At 36.7% G+C, this 18,997-nt stretch overlaps 1 protein-coding gene and 2 non-coding genes across 3 annotated transcripts; 2 read left to right on the top strand and 1 right to left on the bottom strand.

Moving 5' to 3' along the window:
* Nucleotides 1–271: 271 nt before the first annotated feature.
* On the bottom strand, nt 272–1,651 carry LOC112040646 (NDR1/HIN1-like protein 6). Its single transcript, XM_024073532.2, has one exon. It carries the CDS (start codon nt 1,315–1,317, stop codon nt 538–540), a length of 780 nt encoding a protein of 259 aa, XP_023929300.1. The 5' UTR covers nt 1,318–1,651; the 3' UTR covers nt 272–537.
* A 12,536-nt stretch (nt 1,652–14,187) lies between these two features.
* TRNAG-UCC (transfer RNA glycine (anticodon UCC)) lies at nt 14,188–14,259 on the top strand. The gene has a single exon. It is a non-coding gene; the product is annotated as a tRNA-Gly (tRNA).
* A 751-nt stretch (nt 14,260–15,010) lies between these two features.
* On the top strand, nt 15,011–15,082 carry TRNAG-UCC (transfer RNA glycine (anticodon UCC)). Its single transcript has one exon. It is a non-coding gene; the product is annotated as a tRNA-Gly (tRNA).
* Nucleotides 15,083–18,997: the final 3,915 nt, after the last annotated feature.

The raw sequence follows: 18,997 nt of genomic DNA, 5'->3' as shown, positions 1-18,997 counted from the left end.
TTGAGACTATTTAAATTAAGAACGGACAATATTTTTTAACAATAAATTTCAACCCACAATAATATTTTCTTGCAATTACTTACCATTGAGCCAAAATTCGTGAACTATGCAAATAAGATACTTAAACACATCAAATCAACTTATATACAAATTCGATTTACAACATTGAACTCTGTACTAACATGGAATTTGCCTTTTGGTTTTACTAAGAAGCTAAAGAAGACGTAGCCAAAAAAGTCCCAAGTCCCAAGTCCCAAGTACAAGATAAACATGTAAAACAAGTTCTGCAGGTATTATTAATTGGAAAAAAAAAATTACAAAAAACACAAACTTGTTGAAAAAATATATAACAAATTTTCTCTACTTTAGTACAAATAAACTCACCCAACCTTTTTCCCATTTACAAAATCACCAAAAAAAAGAAAAAAAAAACTTAAAAAATAAAAATAATAGACAATTATTTAAAAAGAAATTAAGATAACCCCCAACAAAAAATTTCACACATGCACCTTCTTCTTTTCCATTCATAATTACCTCTTAGAAAGTCCATTTCCAAATCTTGATTCTGATGTCAACCTTGCACTTAGAAGCAGAAGTGGATGCAGTTGCTGCAGTTTTTCCAGTAGGAACAGTAGCTGTAATTCCATCACAAGTAACCCTTATTCCAACCTTTGGGGTCTTCAAGCCTCCCATCTTGGCCTTCACTTTTGTGTCAAACTCTATCTTCAATGGAATGCCACTCTTGCTCTTCAACTCCGTCTTCAAAGTACTAACAGAACCACTGTCAAGTGTTTTGCCAGTGTTTGTTATGTCAGCCTTCAAAAGGGTCGTGTCCTTTCTGCCTTGCACGAAGGCAGGTATGGTTGAATCACCAATATCAATGTCGTTGGAGAGTAAAGAGACGGTGATAGTATCGTAGATGTAATCAAGCTTTTTGTTAGGGTTCTTGGCTGTGATGTTTAGGTCAAACTTGGAGTTTATGGTTGAGGATGAAGTTACGTTGAGGTGCGAGACTTTGAGGCTGGTGACAGAGAAAGTAGGGCGGTGGGGGCGGTAGAGGACGTAGACAATGGCACCTGCAATGGCTCCGAGGAGGATGAGGAGAAGGAGAAAGAAGGTTAGCCAGATGCAACAGGAGCAGCAGCAGCTACGGCTGTGTTGGCGGCGGCGATTGTGGGGTTGCGGGCGGTAGGCGGGGCGTGTGGCGCCGTAGAGTTGGGCCTTGGTGGCGGGGAATGCGCCGTTGGTGGTGGTGGCGGTAGCAGCAGCGGTGCCATTGGTGGCAGGTTTAGACGAGGGATAAACCCTGTCTGCCATTTTGTTCAGAGGAGAGGAGAGGAGTGGAGAGGAAAAGGGAATGAATAGATGTTTGCTTGTTATGAGGTGTACTTGAGAGAAAGATATAAATCCGTTTGCTTTGGTAGGTGATTGTTTTGGAATCTAGAAATAAAGAATAAGGTGCTTGATATGGTTCTGAGTAAGAAATAAAAGGAAGCTGCAGGTGTTTGATTTGGTTCTCAGAGGGGTGGAGAGAGAGAAATGCTTGCTTTTGACTCTAGAGAGTAGAAGAAAGGTGTATGTGGGTTGTGAAGTGATGAAAGGATGGTGAAATAGCAACTTGGCAGAGAGAGAGACAGCAACATGATAACCACAACTAAAGAACTATCTCCACTTTCTTATGGGGGAGAGTGGGAACAACTCTCTGTACTAGATAAACATAAAATAATCTTTGCTCAATTTTTTAATCTTACAGCTTACACATGGTCGACATGCAACATTCACTAAGCATGCGTTTCTTTTCTTTTCTTTTTCCCGAAATATTCTTTTGTTACTAGAAAGCTATTTATTATCGTAATACTTTCACACAACTATATAATTGAAACTCTCTTACTGACATAAAAGATATATTGTTAGTTTGGAATTTGGATGTAGCTTTTTGTTCATTACTATTTTTTTTATTTAGTGAAAATTAGCTAAAATATAATCACGCTTAGAAACAATGAGGCTTTAAAAACTCTTATTCATAAGTAAATAAATTAAAAAAAAATTAAAAGAAAACAATTGTTGTAAAACCAGCCATAATGGATGGAGATTTGTAAAATTAAAAACCCTATTTTCTATTTTGCAAAAGGAAGGATAATTATCAAAAAGTAATTATACAATACTTTGAAAATATAATGATGTGATATTTTTTTTATTTCGCGTAAGTTTTATTATTTAAATTTATAGTGCGTTTTATCATTTATAGAAGAAGAGAGGGTATATCATTTGACTATATTCTGACTATACTCAATAAGTTTTTACTAATAAAATATTAGCAATAATTTGAGCTTTGAGGTTTCAATTATAACTTTTATTGGAAGACTAAAATATTTATAAATCGATGGTGCTGACATTGATAAATAATATAGGCTACTTTAGTTTTGACACATAATTAGAGGTTGGTAAAATAGTATTAAAAGAGAGGGTTTTATTGATGTAACTAACCCATGCAGTACATTACTCCAAATCCCACTCACCCCAATCAATACTCAATACTATTGATCACGCAACCTTGAGATAGATTCTTCAATATATTCTACCTTCCTCCTCTATTATGTCAAAAGACTATATAACTAGTATTTAATCTTTATAAAAGAAATTTTAAAAAAATTGTATAGAAATTAATAAACTATTTTAGAAAAAATTTTATGAAAAGAATAAAAAAAGTGATTGATTTTTTTATTATAATTTTTTCAATTTTTTATAAAAAATTTTCTAAAATAGATGAGTAGCATATACGTTAACCGGACTTAAAATAATTCCTAATAATGTTTTCCTTTTTAGTTTTTTTTTTTTTTTTTTTTTTGGGGTGTTACCCTTTTTAGTTTTCCACACATTGTTAGGTGATTTACGTGATGTGGTCCAAACGCGCATAGGTGAATCTGAACCTACCATCTCTAATCAAGTCTCAACCAACGCACACAGATGTCTCCATTTTACCTGCTTTGGACTGGCTCTCTCTCTACTGTGTTTCTAACACGTGTGGAAGAGACATTCATTATGAAGTGGAGGCCCATGGTTTCATGTGCAATCTCTGATGACTCATTTTGCAAGTCTTGCTCACAGAAAAAGTCAGAAAATCAAAGGGTTATAAAAAATATATGCAAACTTTAGAGAGAAAACAAATCAGTGGTTGAAGTTTAAGAACATGCAAATTTTAGTCATGGAATGATATAGTTGTGGTTGTATCACATCATAGCCTTACAATATTAGAACATGATTCATTCTCAAAAAAAAAAAAAAAAAATTTAGAACATTATATAACTCTAAAAAAATTCCAGCTGCTTAATTAGTTGCAACCTCTAGCCAATGTTGTTCTTTAAATTTTTGCTTACAATTTACTAATCATTGACAGAATGAAAAATCAAAGAACCAGCAAATTGATTCCTTACCTTCCGATTCCGTTGCTTAATAAGTCTTCTTATTTAATGTTATCAGTTTGGCAATGATCATTTTCTAATTCACAAATTAGTGGGTGAATTTATTCATTTATTAGTCATACAAGTACTTGTGTTCTTGTTGTGGAGTCAGTTAGCTTAATTGGTAAAATACACGATAGTTGAATAATAGATTTGAGATTTAATCTCTGCCTACACAAAAAACCAACTTGTATCTTGATCTAATAATAAAGAACATAATCATCAGAAATAGATGTCATATGTTGAAACTTTATAAATAATAATAATAATAATAACTTGTTCTTGTTCTTGCTCTTTCTTTCTTTCTTTATGTTTGGCATGTGAAGCTCAATTTAATCACTTATCTAAAAAGGAAAATAAAATTTTAATCTAATCTGGTCAGATTGGATTACTAGATTCAGATAATTTACTTTTAAACTGTTTTTATGTCCTTTAACTGCAAAACTTTGGGCATGATTTTCTTGGAAAAAATTTAATGCCATAGTGATGGTTAGGTAATATAATCATGTAACTAATACACCCTTTTATTGTTCTAGTCAAATGCTGAACGTCAGATCCAATTAAATATTAATGGTCACTGTATGGTAGTAATTTGGCAAAGTAATCTTTACGTTTTATCTTGGTTTTGCTTCCAAGTTCCTACAAGCAACGACTTTAAATTATACGTGTATGTACCTTTTCAAAAGAAGTACAGTGGCTAAAAAGTACCAAGTATTTACAATAGGAAAATAACAGGTCTTGGTTACTAAAAAAACAAAAAACAAAAAATAAATAAAAAATAAAAAAACTAAGAAGAAAAGAAGTGGTCCATTTAAAAAAAAATGAGTAATTTTTTAGATCAAATTTTTTTATTGTAAATGTCTGTATGGACAGGATTTGAATCCCAAACTCAAAAGTTATAAGGATCTAGGCCTAAAGAATCCAATACAATTAATTTGTAGAGAGTGGGTTGGAAAGATAGGCTTCAATGAGTTAGACAACAAATAAAGTAGATTCAGATGACAAGAAAATAAAGATAAATTGGCTTAATCTAAGGAAAATTGTTCTCGACACAATCCGAGGAAATCAGTTCTTATATATTTCTCTCAAGTTTGATTACAAATTCAGCTCCTGATTACTACAATGTTTTTTTCTTAATTTCTCGATCATTTCCCCTTAAAGTCTTCTTTCTATTTTATTCTCTCCTCCCTCTTCATCTCTACCTTCCACATGTGGACTAGATTGTTGGTGTTGATTCTTGTCCCATCAACATCTTCTTGAAGTATTTAGGAAGTAGCTGTAAAACTAAAAGATATTGTTCAGGTATCACTTCTTTGTTAATGTGACCAGAAAGTTAGTTGCAGAACATTTAATGCAGAGGTAGCAGCTTTCCCTTTAGATATTTCATGGCCTCTCTCAGTCTTGTTCCTACTTGATACTTATCCTCGTCAGTGGAATCATCCGAAAGGTTGCTCTTGATGTCAAACCGCACCTTCTAACCTTAGCTTTGCTCAGCCAAGGAAGCATTCCTCCTCGGACCGCCTTCTTGGATGATCATGATTAGACTTTACCTCTTTACTTACCAACACGGATTCTTAGGAAGGCGTTTATCCATCCTCGGACTACTTAATGTCCTTGGATTAGGCCCTTGGCCCAATATATACGTAGATATGTACTCCTAGGCCTATCACATCTACAATAGCCCATTGAGATTCTTCTTTCTGGCTCCTCGGGAAGAAAGGAGGATTTCGATGTCATTATAGTCATTCCGTACTCATCATACATCACCTTTGACTGCGCAAATGCCTTTTCAACTGCCCAAGGCATGCTCCTGACACTTCAACATCCGAGACGCGACTTCATTAAATTCTGATGACTCCATATTCTCCACATTCTATGGTGCGATACGGATCCAATGGTTGAGGATTTTGTTGGAACCCGGGCGGGAATTTTCCCACTTGTAACTCTCTTTTTGATATAAATACTGCCTGAATCTATCACTCATCTCACTTTAGCACTCATACACTGAATCTGCAAACTTACCCAATTTACTCGTGTCCTCACAAATACCAAAAGCCAGTCCAAGGAGAATTTTCTACTTAGTGTAAGTCTTCATAAATCTTTTCATTCATTTTTTTTTTCTATCTACTTTTCTTTTCTTTGTCTTTTTCTCCTCGGCTCCTCTTACTTCTCTCAATCTTCTTAATACCTCCAAACCTTTCTTAGGAATGGATAGATTCGCTTATTTGGTAAACTCTGAGGAGGGTTTAGAGAGCATTAAAGCTCAGTATAGGATCTCGCCAAGAGTCGCCATTAGATATTGTAAGGAAGGGTAATGACATGAGGAGAGGCAAGAAGGAGAGGTAGTAATCCTAATGATTGTTTTTATAGAAGGAAGGATGAGAATCCCTATGGGCACAGTTACTAGGGATTACCTTAGGGCCCATAGACTAGCTCTTACTCAATGTGCCCCCAACATTTTCAAAATCTTAGGTAGTGTAGATGCCCTTAACGAGAGAATGGGTTTAAATCTCACACACCACGACGTCAATTGGGTTTACAACCTCCACCACCTAAAGGGACAAGGGTATTACCTTAAAACTAGGCACCCCGAGGTTAAGCTTATCTCATGCCTCCCTGACTCCAACAAGGGCATGAACAAGGATTTCTTGATCATCTCGGGGGAGTGGCACAATGGCCTCCCTTGCCCAATGAGAGAGGGGAAACCAAGTAGGAATTTAGGTCTAGGTTTATTACTTGAACGTCACCCCTTCCTCCCTTGACATTTTCTGCTCCTATTAGCTTATGATTATGCTTGTGATTTGAGTTCCTCCTTTTTTGTTGTTTTAACGATGGTTTCCTTATTTTTCTAATGGTTTTACAGACAAGTGCGCCATCCCCAACCTTAATCTTGTCAATTAGTTGAGCTTGGAAAAGATATTAAAGGCCGAGATGTTCGTCCACACAGACGGTCAACTCAGAGTGGCCCACTTAATTTTGGATTACATCCCAATCTCGTCCAGCTTTCAAGCATCGAAGTGCTAGATAAAGGCGAAAGACCCCCACCTTCATTTGATCAACGTCATTATGCCTAGGTTTCTGAACCTAGGCTCGAGACCATAAGGGGTATTAAAAGTAGAGCCACTTTTACCATGTAAGGCTGAGGAAGAAGCGACCCCCTCTCAACTAGCCACCAGAGAAGGAGGAGAAGAAGAGGAAGAAAAAGAAAAAGAAGAAGAGGTGGTCGAAGTGTTTGATTTTGATGATGACTTTGAGGTGTTCAACCAACCTCAATCTCCAGAGGTCTCCACCAGTGATTTCAGTCACCTCCGCTCAGCCAAAGTAAGCCAAATACAAGGGGATTCTTCTATCCCAGAAGCCATGGGGATAAAGCGCAAGTAGAGGACTGGTCTCCTTGAAGTGATGAAGTCTTTAACTGGGAGCAAGGCGCCCTAGAAAACCACCCAAGCCCAGCTCCCTCCCCTTCCACCTACTCAACCCTTTCGACCTGATTTTACTGATCACAAGAGAAAAAAGGATTAGAAGGGCCACGAGGTGGTAAACAAGCTAGGATAGAACCAACCCCGGTAGATAAGAGAGCTGAAGCTCAAATTGGGATTCTTGCCTGAACCCCAGCTATGGTACTAGACGGAGCCCCTCTGCCTACTGATGCCTCGATCAAAAGCTTCCAGCAAAGGAAGGCTGGTTACATTGCTGATGTAGTGGAGCAGGCCCTATTACTGCCCGAAGATATGGCCAACTTAAGGTCATTGAGGAAGCATGAGGTCTTTCTTAGTTTAAAAAGGGACCTCGCTATGGTAAGTCTACTACCTACCCTCCACTTCTTTTATCATAGTAATGATCTTTTCTTCCTTTCTTTCTCTTCTTCTTCTTTCTTTCTTTTTTTTTTTTTTGGTACTCATATTTTAGGCATTTATTTTCTTAAAAGGCCGTCCAGGTTGCCCACAGAGCTGAGAAAATAGTCATCAACTCTCACAAGATGATGAAGGAGGATGGCAGGCACACTGCCACCATGAAAGCTTTCGAGCTAGCGGAGAAGAAATCTCAAGACCTAATTGGCAAGCTAGCTGAAGCTAATCAGGACAAAAAAAAAGGCCAAGGCCGCTCTGGACATGGTGGAGAGGCAGGCAGAGGCTTAGTGCAAGCTGCTCCGCCAAGCTGAGTATGACCTTTCAACTACTAGAAGCTAGATTAAGTTCTTAACCAAGAAGTTGGAGGAGGCCGAGAAGGCCAAAAAGCAAGCCGAGCAAGAGGGTTATGATGTAGGGGTGACTGAGATTGAGAAAGCCCTTAGGGCTGAGGTTATACAGGTGTACAAATTCTACTGCCTCTGGAACGAGGCTCTTGACCAGGCTGAGGTTGAGACTTCCTCTATCCTCAAGAGAGCAGAGAATGTGTACTACCCCCTAGCCATACGCACCTCAGGCTCCTCGGGCTTTAAGATCGACCTAGTCTCCTCAGGGGCAGATAAAGGAAAGGCTAGCCCATCCAAAGCTCCTTCTATAGCCAACATCTCCTCCAAGGAAGTAGGGTAGGCCAAGGACACTAAAAAGCTAGGAGATACCACCAAGGAAGTGGCCCATGATGCCACCCTGCCTCTAGTTGCCCCCAAAGACCCTTCAAAGGAGAAAAAGGCTTCTCAAAGCATGGAGGTTGTGTTGGCAACTCTCCCTACACCTCTAAAGGAAGACCCCAAAGGAAAAGGTTAAGCCTCCACCACAGCAGACTTTACCTAGCCTCCCAAGAATCCAAAGGACAAACTTGTAATAAAAATGAAGCCATAGGCTTTTTTTTTTTTAATATATTCAACCTTTTGTAATCTAATGGACTTTTTCAGAGGCCTAATGTTAATGAAAATTGCAGGTCTTTCTTTTATACTCATGATATTTATATTGATTTAAACATAATCTCTATTTCATTCAACACTTAATAAATGTGATAATGAGGTATGACTTGACTTATTGATCTGCATACGTGACAGCATAGTTGTCACACATCACATGACTAGCAACAAGACATGTTAAACTTACTAAGTCCACCATCTCGGCAAAGTATAACTTTAAAAACATAAACATTGGTGCAGTATCCACCCATGCCTAACTCTACTTAATTCTCCACTCATCATTAAGTTTTAAGGAATTGGAGATGATAATAAGCTCTTAAATGGATCATGGACATAATTTCAAATGCTTTAAGTGATGCTAATGAGTGTTCATTTGATCATATCGTTATGACAAAGATTTTTGCCACCTTAGCATGGCTGGTTCTACTTGATATTTAGGACAATAACTTAAAATATCAATTTACCTAAGGTATGTGGCCCGAGGAGCCAGGCATGACCAATGTTCTATTTGATACTTAGGAAAATAACTTCAAATATCAATTTACCCAAGGAATGTAATCCGAGGAGTCAGACATGACTAAGGTTCTGTTTGATACTTAGGAAAATAAAAGAAAATATTAATTTACCCAAAGTATGTGGTTCAAAGAGCCAGGTATAGCTAAGGTTTTGTTTAACACTTAGAAAAATAGCTTAAAATATCAATTTACCCAAGATATGTGGTTCGAGGAGCTAGGCATGACTGAGATTTTGTTTGATACTTAAATAGATGTCAGGAAGTATTAATTTACCCAAAACATATGGTCCGAAGAGCCAGGCATAGCTAAGGTTCTATTTAACACTTAGAAAAATAGCTTAAAATATCAATTTACCTAAGGTATGTGGTCCAAGGAGATAGGTATGACCGAGATTCTGTCTGATACTTAAATAAATATTAGGAAGTGTTAATTTACCCAAAGCATGTGGTCTAAAGAGCTAGACATAGCTAAGATTTTATTTAACACTTAGAAAAATAACTTAAAATATCAATTTATCCAAGGTATGTGGTCCGAGGAGCTAGGCATAACTGAGGTTCTATTTGATATTCAAGCAAACAGTAGGATGCATGAAGCATAACGTAATAAACCCAAATATGGTAAAGAAAGCTTTTATTAATAATAATAATACATTCTCAGGTTGTTTACATTCCAGGGGCGTGGTACAATCTTTTCATCTAGATCTTCAAGATAATATGCACCTATTCTAGCCACTGATGTGATGCGATATGACACTTCCCAGTTGGGCCTTAACTTTCTCCAGGCTCGGTTCTTGGCAGTACCCAAAACCTTTTTTAATACCAGATCTCCAAGCACTAGTGGCCTTAACCTTACATTTGAGTCATGCCCCTGCTTGAGCTTGTGTTGATAGTACGCCAGCTAAATCATAGTATTTTCCCTTCGCTCTTCAATTAAATCTAAACTATTCTCCAATAGCCCATCATTGCTGCTCGGAATAAAAGAGCCTGTCCTCAGTGTTGGAAATCCCATCTTCATAAGAATCATAGCCTTGACCCCATAAGTTATAAAAAAAGGCGTCTTCCTAGTGGATCTATGAAGTGTAGTCTGGTATGTCCAAAGGACGTATGACAATTCTTCCACCTATTTTTCCTTTGCGTCATCCAGTCTCTTTTTGAGCCCACTCACTATGACCTTATTGACAGCCTCGGTCTGTCCATTCCTCTATGGATATGCCAGGGGGGGAATACCTATTTATTATGCCCAGGTCATAGCAATACCTCCTAAAGGCTTTGCTATCAAACTGAAGACCATCCAAAGCCAAAGGTATCTGGTGGTATCCTTGAAAAGCATCCAAAAAACTTATCTGAGGATGGCTTACAGTTGCATCTACTAATTGATCAATCCAAGGCATGGGGAAGGGGTCCTTTGGACAGGCCTTGTTCAAGTTTGTGAAATCCACACATACTTGCCACTTTCCACTTTTCTTCTTTACTACTACTATATTGGCCAACCATTCAGGGTAGAATACTTCCTTAATAACCCCAACCTGCTTAAGCTTGTTCACCTCATCCTTGACAGCATCAGAATGTTCTTTAGATGAGCACCTTATTTCCTAGGGATAATAGCTAAGTTAACATTCAGATGATGGCAAATGAAGTCTGGATCCAACTCAGGAGCTTCATAATCATTCCCTGCAAATACATCATTATTCTCTCTAAGAAATGCTATCAACTTTTCCTTTTCCCGATAAGGTAGCTGAGCTCTGACTTGAATGAACTTCTTTGGATCACCATCTATAACAATTTCTTCCAGCTTTTTACATTTTGCTGCTTCTGACATCGCATCTGTAGATAGGACCAGAATCTTTGATTGCTGTAAGCCTCCCTCAGCTAAGGTCAAGGACTCAGTTCTAGGTTGATGCATGATTGCAACTACCAGGCATTGCCTAGCCATGGATTGACTCCCAACAAGTTCTTCAATCTAGTCCCCCGAGTGATATTTCACCTTCAAATGCAGAGTTGAAGAAACGGCTCTTAGGCCATGAAGCTAGGGTTTTGCCACAATAGCCGTGTAGGCAGAATAAGTATCCACCATAATGAAGTCGACCTCCACTACCTCTGAACCTACTTGCACGGGTAGTCTCATCTGATCCTTTGAAATGACAACTTTCCCATCAAAACTTACCAAAGGTGAATCATAGGCTGTCAAATCTTCAGGCTTTAGGTTCAGCCCTTTGTATAAGTTAGGGTATATAATCTCTGCACCACTACCCTGGTCTTCCAACACTCTCTTCACATCATACCCTCCTATCCTAAGCGTGACTACTAAAGTATCATCATGTGGCTATATGGTTCCAATCTTGTCCTCATCCAAAAAGCTCAACGCCAGTTAGACCTCCACTCTAGCCCTCTTTGGTTCAGAATTAGAGTCCTTGGCGGATGGCCAAGATACAAACATCACCATGGAGGGATAAGAGCCAGTTCTCCTAGGAGCAGCAAAGATGACATTAATTATGCCCAAAATGGGCCTTGAAGAAGTGTTCTCTTAAGCCCTCGACCTTGCTTGGTCTTTGTGCCCATTGGGCCGATACAAAAACTATTTTAACCTTCCATCTCTGACCAGTTGCTTCAAGTGATTTCACAGAGTTCTATAGTCCTCGGTGGTATGTCCTCATTCCTAGTGGTACTAGCAATGAAGACTTTGGTAGCGCCTTATAGGGTTACCTCCGATCTTGTTTGGCCATTTGAAGTATGGCTCATTCTTTATCTTCTCCAAGATTTGATATACTGGCTCTTAGAACACTGTGTTAACCACCTGAGGAGCTGTAGACCTAGATTGCCTAGCAAAATCCCTTCGAGGTCTGTTATTATTGTATCTGTCCGACTTGAAATCCCTCCTCTCCTAAGGGATAACCTTAGCCTTTCCCTTGCCTACTTGTTGGCCTTCCTCGACCTGCTTATACTTATCAATTCGGTCCATGAGTTGACGTACACTGCCAGCAGGTTTCCTAGTCAAGGACTTCCTCAAACCATGCTTGGCAGGTAGGCCAACCTTGAAAGTTATTATGACCACATCATCAAAATCACTATCTATCTCATTGAACATCTCTTAGTATCTGTCCGAGTATATTTTCAGGATTTCTTCTTCTCTTATGGACCTAGAGAACAAGGAATCTAGGGGCCGAGGAACCCTACTGCACATAATAAAGCGAGATTCAAACGCCCAAGTGAGTTCCTTGAAGGAATCAATGGAACTTGCTCCTAGGCCATCAAACCACCTCATTGCCACAAGCCCCAAACTAGATGAGAATACATTGCATATTAGAGCCTCATTCTTGGAATGCACTACCATTCTCTGGTTGAAGTGGCTTACATATTCCACAGGGTTTGTACGACCATTGTACATGGTAAGCATTGGCTGAGTGAAGCGCCAAGGAAGTTTTCCTTCCTCAATCTTACGTGTGAAAGGTGATCTGAAAATTTGGTTCAACGCCCTACTCATAGCGTCGGTTCCCAAGCCTTTACAGGATGCATCTTTACCTCTGCGCCTACAGTGATGGTCCTTATCACATGAGAAAGATTCATTAGGGGGAGTCCTCGGCCTGGGCCTATAACTGCCATTTCCCTCCCCATCAGAAGAGGAAGCAGAAACTGAGGGAGTTCTCCTCCGTTATTCCTGGCACAACTTCCTCTGCAAGTGATCAATCTCTTGTTGCATGTTTCTAGCATTCTCTTCATGAGAGATGTGGCTCCCACCCCGAGACTGGCTCCTACTAGTATGGGTAGTGTGCACACTCCCTTCTTGGTCCTTTCTTTGTTCAAGATTACGGAAGTGATCTTGACGCTGAAACCCCATAGATTCCACATGGTTCGGACCTGAACCTACCATAGTTGAATGTTAGACTCACTACAACACTAGAATTTCCCACAGACGACACCAATTGTAAAATTAAGAAAATCATATTAAAAAATACTTCATTTTACTGATTGAATTGAAAATCTACATTTAATAGAACATTAAAAGGAAACTTACATATCTTTATTCCAAGATACAATCTATGAAATTACATGGCTTTGATTTCCTAGTTAAATTCTAATAAAATTCAAAATTACATTAATAAGATCTAGTCTAGAACAAATGATTTTAAATTGGAGGCTTAGTTTTGAAATGAGAAAGTCTTATGCACTCAATCCACTCGATGAATCGGTTTTCTAGAATATGATGGCCATGACCATGTTAAACAAGAATGTGATGCCATCACCAGAAAAATAGATTGAGTAATTAGGGTCATGAAAAAAAGTTTTGAACATATTGAAGGCATATGAGCATATCAAGACCCTAATTTAAATCAACTCATATCATCAATTACAAACATGTTTTCATTCATTCACAATCAAAGGTTCAAGGCTACACTACTTCAGTTTTAAAGGTTATACTTGCACGCATAGTTAATTTTAAGAACATGCTCAAAAGTCCTTTGGATCGAGTTCACAAGCAGCACCTCTTCCCTTTGAAAGTTCTCTTTAAATCTCCTTTTAGGTCTTTAGAAATTTTGGCAGAATAATGATAGATTTTTTATGATTTGATTATTGGAAGTGAAGATGAATTTAGAGCTACTATAGATGTATATAAATTTCATTTTTGTTGAGGAAGTAAAGTGTCACGATTGATATAAAGGATAGACAATTACCTAATGGCTCTATCTTAATAGCTTAATTTCTCAAATCTTAACTATGTTAAGTGTCCTTTGGAAGTGAGCATGAAAGTTTTGGGAGAGTGAGTTTAACTTTTTCCAAGACTTCAAATGATTATCTTAGATAATGATATGATTTAGCTGCAAATTAGAAAAGAAAAAAAGAAAAGAAAGAAAGGCTGAAAATTCATGATTTAGGCAACAAGTGCTGAAGTTCAGCCCTTGAGTGCCAATTGGCACTTATTTAGAGGTCAAAGTGCTGATCAACACTAAGACTTTTGGTTAAAGTTTCAGTCAACACTTTGAGTCAGATTTTAGTGTGATCTTAAATCGAATAACTTAGCAAATTACATCAGCCCCTCCCCTAATTTCCCTAAAATCCATGACATCCTCCAAAATTTGAAATGCCACTACCACCACCATGTGTTAGTGTGAATATGCATGTTTAGCTCCTTCCATGTGTTATGTGTCTCGAGTCTTGACTAGTCATTGATAGGGTGGGTGGCGTTCGCAACTTCGCATGCATATTCACAACAAATGGTAACGCAATAATGCATTAATTCCACATTATTGATTACACATGCATGTGTGGCTCAGTGGCTGTAATGAATCCAGCGAAAAACATCGCAGATGAAAGAATGGTTAAAAGGATAAGATTAGAAATACATATTAAAAAGTCGATACACTTCTCAACGGGCGTTTGTAGTCCAACGGTTAGGATAATTGCCTTCCAAGCAATAGACCCGGGTTCGACTCCCGGCAGACGCATTTATATTTTGTTTTTGCACTTTTTTTAAAATTTTTTTTTATAATAGGAGTATATTTTTTTTCCAGAATCAAAATACTATATTTTTACCTTTTTATTTATTTTTAAAGATAGAAATATTGTCTTGATTAGCAATATGAAACAGTATCAATAATGCCAATATACAGCAAAGGGACCACTAATATTTATTTGAGTGTCCCCATACCTTCCTTCTTTTATCTTTCTCCCCATCAACCCTTTACAATCTTTCACACAACCAAAATCTCATAAAAAGTTCCTTATCATAGCCTACAATTGTTCATTACAATAAAGCATCCATAAAAAAAAAAAAAAAAAATAATAATAAATAAATAAATAAATAAATAGGCCGGTACGCCCGGTATTGCCCGAAATTGGCCGGTATGGCCGGTACATGGCCGGTACGGCCGGTATTTAAACCGGTACGAAACGTTAATGTTTCGATACCGGAATGCAACCGGTACGGTATGTACCGGCCGGTACGGCCGGTACCGGTACGGTATCGACTTCCTTGGTCTTGACTAGTCATTGATAGGGTGGGTGGCGTTCGCAACTTCGCATGCATATTCACAACAAATGGTAACGCAATAATGCATTAATTCCACATTATTGATTACACATGCATGTGTGGCTCAGTGGCTATAATGAATCCAGCGAAAAACATCGCAGACGAAAGAATGGTTAAAAGGATAAGATTGGAAATACATATTAAAAAGTCGATACACTACTCAACAGGCGTTTGTAGTCCAACGGTTAGGATAATTGCCTTCCAAGCAATAGACCCGGGTTCGACTCCCGGCAGACGCATTTATATGTTTTTTGCACTTTTTTTAAAAAATTTTTTATTTTATTTTATTTTTTTGAGAATCAAAATACTATATTGTTACCTTTTTATTTATTTTTAAAGATAGAAAATATTGTCTTGATTAGTAATATGAAACAATATCAATAATGTCAATATCCAGCAAAGGGACCACTTGTATTTATTTGAGTGTCCCCATACCTTCCTTCTTTTTATCTTTCTCCCAATCAACCCATTGCAATCTTTTATCGAACCAAAATCTCATAAGAAGTTCCTTATCATAGCCTACAATTGTTCATTAAAAAAAAAAAAAAAAACCCCAAAATCGAAGTTTCTGGTAAGCCCCTGTGGCTGTCCTGTTTACTCAGAAACATCCCATTTAAAATGCCATAGCCTATAGAAACATCAGGGCGGTGCAAATGGAGATATGTTTGATCAATAAATAATGAAACTGAGCAAACCATGGATATTGAAATTCCTCTCTTGGGGCTTTGCTGAAAATGACTATGTCATGACTCATGACTTGTACAACATCATATGCAGTCTTATATATCTAGGCTTTATGTGTGTGTATATATATGACTTCTGCTCATGTGGAAGCTTATTATAATCTACTTCTGGACCGGTTCCAAATTAGAATCTGGAAAGTTACAGTCAATCAATATAAAATAAAGAGTCAACTCTTTTTTTTTTTTTTTTTTGGTTGTGTGTGTGAAGAGTTTTGGACCTTTTGGTAACCAAAATAAATAACAAGAAAACTAGCAAGATATTTCAGTTTCGTCCAACGAAAGAAGAGAAATTTAAATTAATGACTACTTGGTTTATGAGGTTTTTTTTTTTTTTGGTTGTTTATTTCTTATGTACAATCTTTTAAGTTTCATTTTTTTCTATAATAAAGTACTTTCACCCACTTTTAGTTAGAGAGTGTGCATGGGTTGAATTGGGCAGGTAGAGAGCAATATTTTTAACCAACTCGCCAATGATAAGTTGGAAAAATTCCAATCTGCTGCCAACCCACAAATCTATAAATCCGGTGGGTCGGTTGAAAATCTTAACGGTTTCAACTTGGCGGGTTGAGTGGGTTGGGCGGGTTGCCAATTTCAATTGACTAGATGAAATTATTTAAATTAAATTGGATAATTGTTTACTCTCTCAAATAAAATAAAAAAATGAAAGAAAATTTTGCAATTTTTATTAAAAATAATCACAAATACTACATAATTTTTATTAGAATGACTAAAATTTTATCACACTAAAATGAAAAACATTTCAGAATATAAAATTAGAGGTGTACATAGAGTAAGAATGACAACAAAATCTTAGAGTGAGCCGTTGGAGTCTATTAGGGAAGAGAAATGTGAAAAAGAAAAAGAAAAAGATGAGAGAAATAAAATGGATGCGTATGTAAGATAGAGTTTTGTGACATGAAAAATGTGTGTATATAAATATAGGCGGGCGGGTCAGGTTGTGATGGGTTAGAAATATATCAACCAACTATTCAATCCAACTTGCTAAATTATCTATCTAGCCCACCCAACCCGATCCACCTCACTTAATGGACTCACATGGGTTGGGTTAGGTTGGTTCAAGTTGGGCGGGTTGGCTAGTCAAGCGGTTTTTTTTTTTTTTTTGCACAACCCTACTCTTAGTAAATAAGAATATATATATATATATATATGAAAGCGGTTTTTTTTTTTTTTTTGCACAACCCTACTCTTAGTAAATAAGAATATATATATATATATATATGATATATCTATTTAATCTCACTTATCCCTCTGTATTATCTATTTTATATACACTTATGACTTATTTCTATGGTTTTAAAAATTGAAATGGTCAAAAAATCGGAAAAGAAAATTGTTCTCGGATTTTATTGGTTCTTGACTAATTTTTTGCCAGTTTTTTTTCGATTTTGACATGATCGATTCTAGGTTTGGTTCTCGATTGAACCGACTAGTCCGATTTGGTTTCTAAAACAATGCTTGTTACTTCCGTTCCAATTTGTTAGTCTTTCATTCCATTTTGAAATGTCTCAAAATGTAGTTCTCTTTGAAAAATCAATAAACAGAATTTCAATATTATCATTTACTTTATTTAAAAAGTCAATACCATTATTTATGTAGAGTTTAAATTATGAAGGTAAGTTTTATAAACCTTTTTTTTTTTAATTGACAAACAAGAGATCAAATGATATTCTTTTCAAAAGTTGAAATTTATAAACAGGACTAATAATTTGGGATGAATGGAGCACCTTTCTCTTAAAAAAAAAATAAAATAAAATAAATCTATAGTTTCCTATCTTTGTCATTGCACTGCCGTTTTCTTTTTCTAAGCATTCACATCACACGTGAAGTAGTTAATTATTTAGAAAGCATTTCTTCAATTTGTTAAGCTCTAGTTGACCTGCTAAAGGCAGCATAAACCACTAAAGTTCTAGTAATTTCAAACTAGACAAACCTTATTCTTTGCTGTATTTTGACAACCACTAACACAATTTGCTAGTGTGGTGAGTGAGAAAGGGACAGGCAAGCGACTTAGATTTTAGAGTCTAATAATAAGATTAGTTAATAATGCCAAATAGGTTAATGGGTATGCATTAACTTTTTGATTACTTCATTTATTTTATCTTCCCACTTAATGCATTGAGGAGCAGAAAACATTGGTTTTTAATGGCTTGAAGAGTTAGGAGAAAGAGAGAATGGGGACAAATATAATGTTGGCTGAACCATTTTAGAGAGTCGGCTAAAAACATGTTCATAAATAGTTAGGTATTTATTTTTAGAACATACCCACCATAGGCCCAAAACCAAAATATAATAGAACACCGACACATAACAGAGTTGTATCTAGTGAGTTATTGCCCATGCTTGATGGTCACTGTCACAGTACCATTGTCATTATGTAAAGAAAAAGATGGTGTCCAACGCTGTATTCCAAAACACCTACAAAATCTTTTAGGGGCTTGTCGCTTGTGGGGGCAATTTCTATTTTTCTACAGCCTTGAATTTGTATCGGGTAAATTATGCATGAGTTACTGCATACTAAAAATGTAAATAAGTAATGTGAGAGAGAATGAATGATAGTTTAGAATGTAAATATGAGAAAGACAATAGGTTGTAGTTACTTAGGAAAAAAGAGAGAAGAAAAATAGATGATACTTGTATTATTAATACCATCTCTTAAAATACTCGTTTCTCTCTTTTTTTGTTTTCTCACCATCACTATTTTTGCTTTTTCTTTCATTTCACTTGAGTCACTCTACCAGAGATGACAAAGTATTTTCAATCCTCCTTGCCTAGACCTGCGCCTAGTAGGAGCGGGTGAAGATGAGACACCTTTAATGTGACCTTATTTTGTTGCCATTATTAACCTCAAAGTTACTGATTATAACATCACCCATTCAGTAATGGTCAAAGTCATTAATTAATTAATTACTTAATAAAACTAACTATTTTTCTCTAGTAAAATTGAATGATCAAGATCAAACTTTTTCCCTCTTTTGATCAGAAGTCAGAATTGAGACCAAGCTACAACACATGACATGCATTTTGGATACCCTTTCTATTTCATGAGAGGTGATATTATAGTTAGAATGAAATAATTCCAAGTCATATAATTGCATTAAATGATCAAATATTCCAAACAGTGCACTCGTAGTCATGCAGGTTGATCACGGTATTCACGTGGGGCATTGCAGACATTAAAACAGAACTTCCATTTTGCTTGTCTTAATATTAATTGCAACTTAGATAGCGTTTGGATGGCTGAGCGTTTATGCGTTTCAGCGATTTGCACTTTTTTGTTTTTATTTTTTATTTTAAGACCAGCGCCTTTTACATTGTTCATGGAACATAAACAGTGCAAATAGGTAAATGAACACGTAAACAGTAACTTTTTTATTATTATTTTTTATTATT

Source organism: Quercus suber, unplaced genomic scaffold (genome assembly GCF_002906115.3).
Source record: "Quercus suber isolate HL8 unplaced genomic scaffold, Cork oak 2.0 scaffold_171, whole genome shotgun sequence".
In the NCBI taxonomy this organism is placed as follows: domain Eukaryota; kingdom Viridiplantae; phylum Streptophyta; class Magnoliopsida; order Fagales; family Fagaceae; genus Quercus; species Quercus suber.
The sequence above is the reverse complement of the archived record's forward strand: the minus strand, read 5'-3'. Positions and strand labels throughout refer to the sequence as shown.

Coding starts and splice junctions, on each gene's coding strand:
- LOC112040646 (XM_024073532.2), bottom strand. CDS start 1,317: ATGGCAGACAGGGTTTATCCCTCGTCTAAACCTGCCACCAATGGCACC.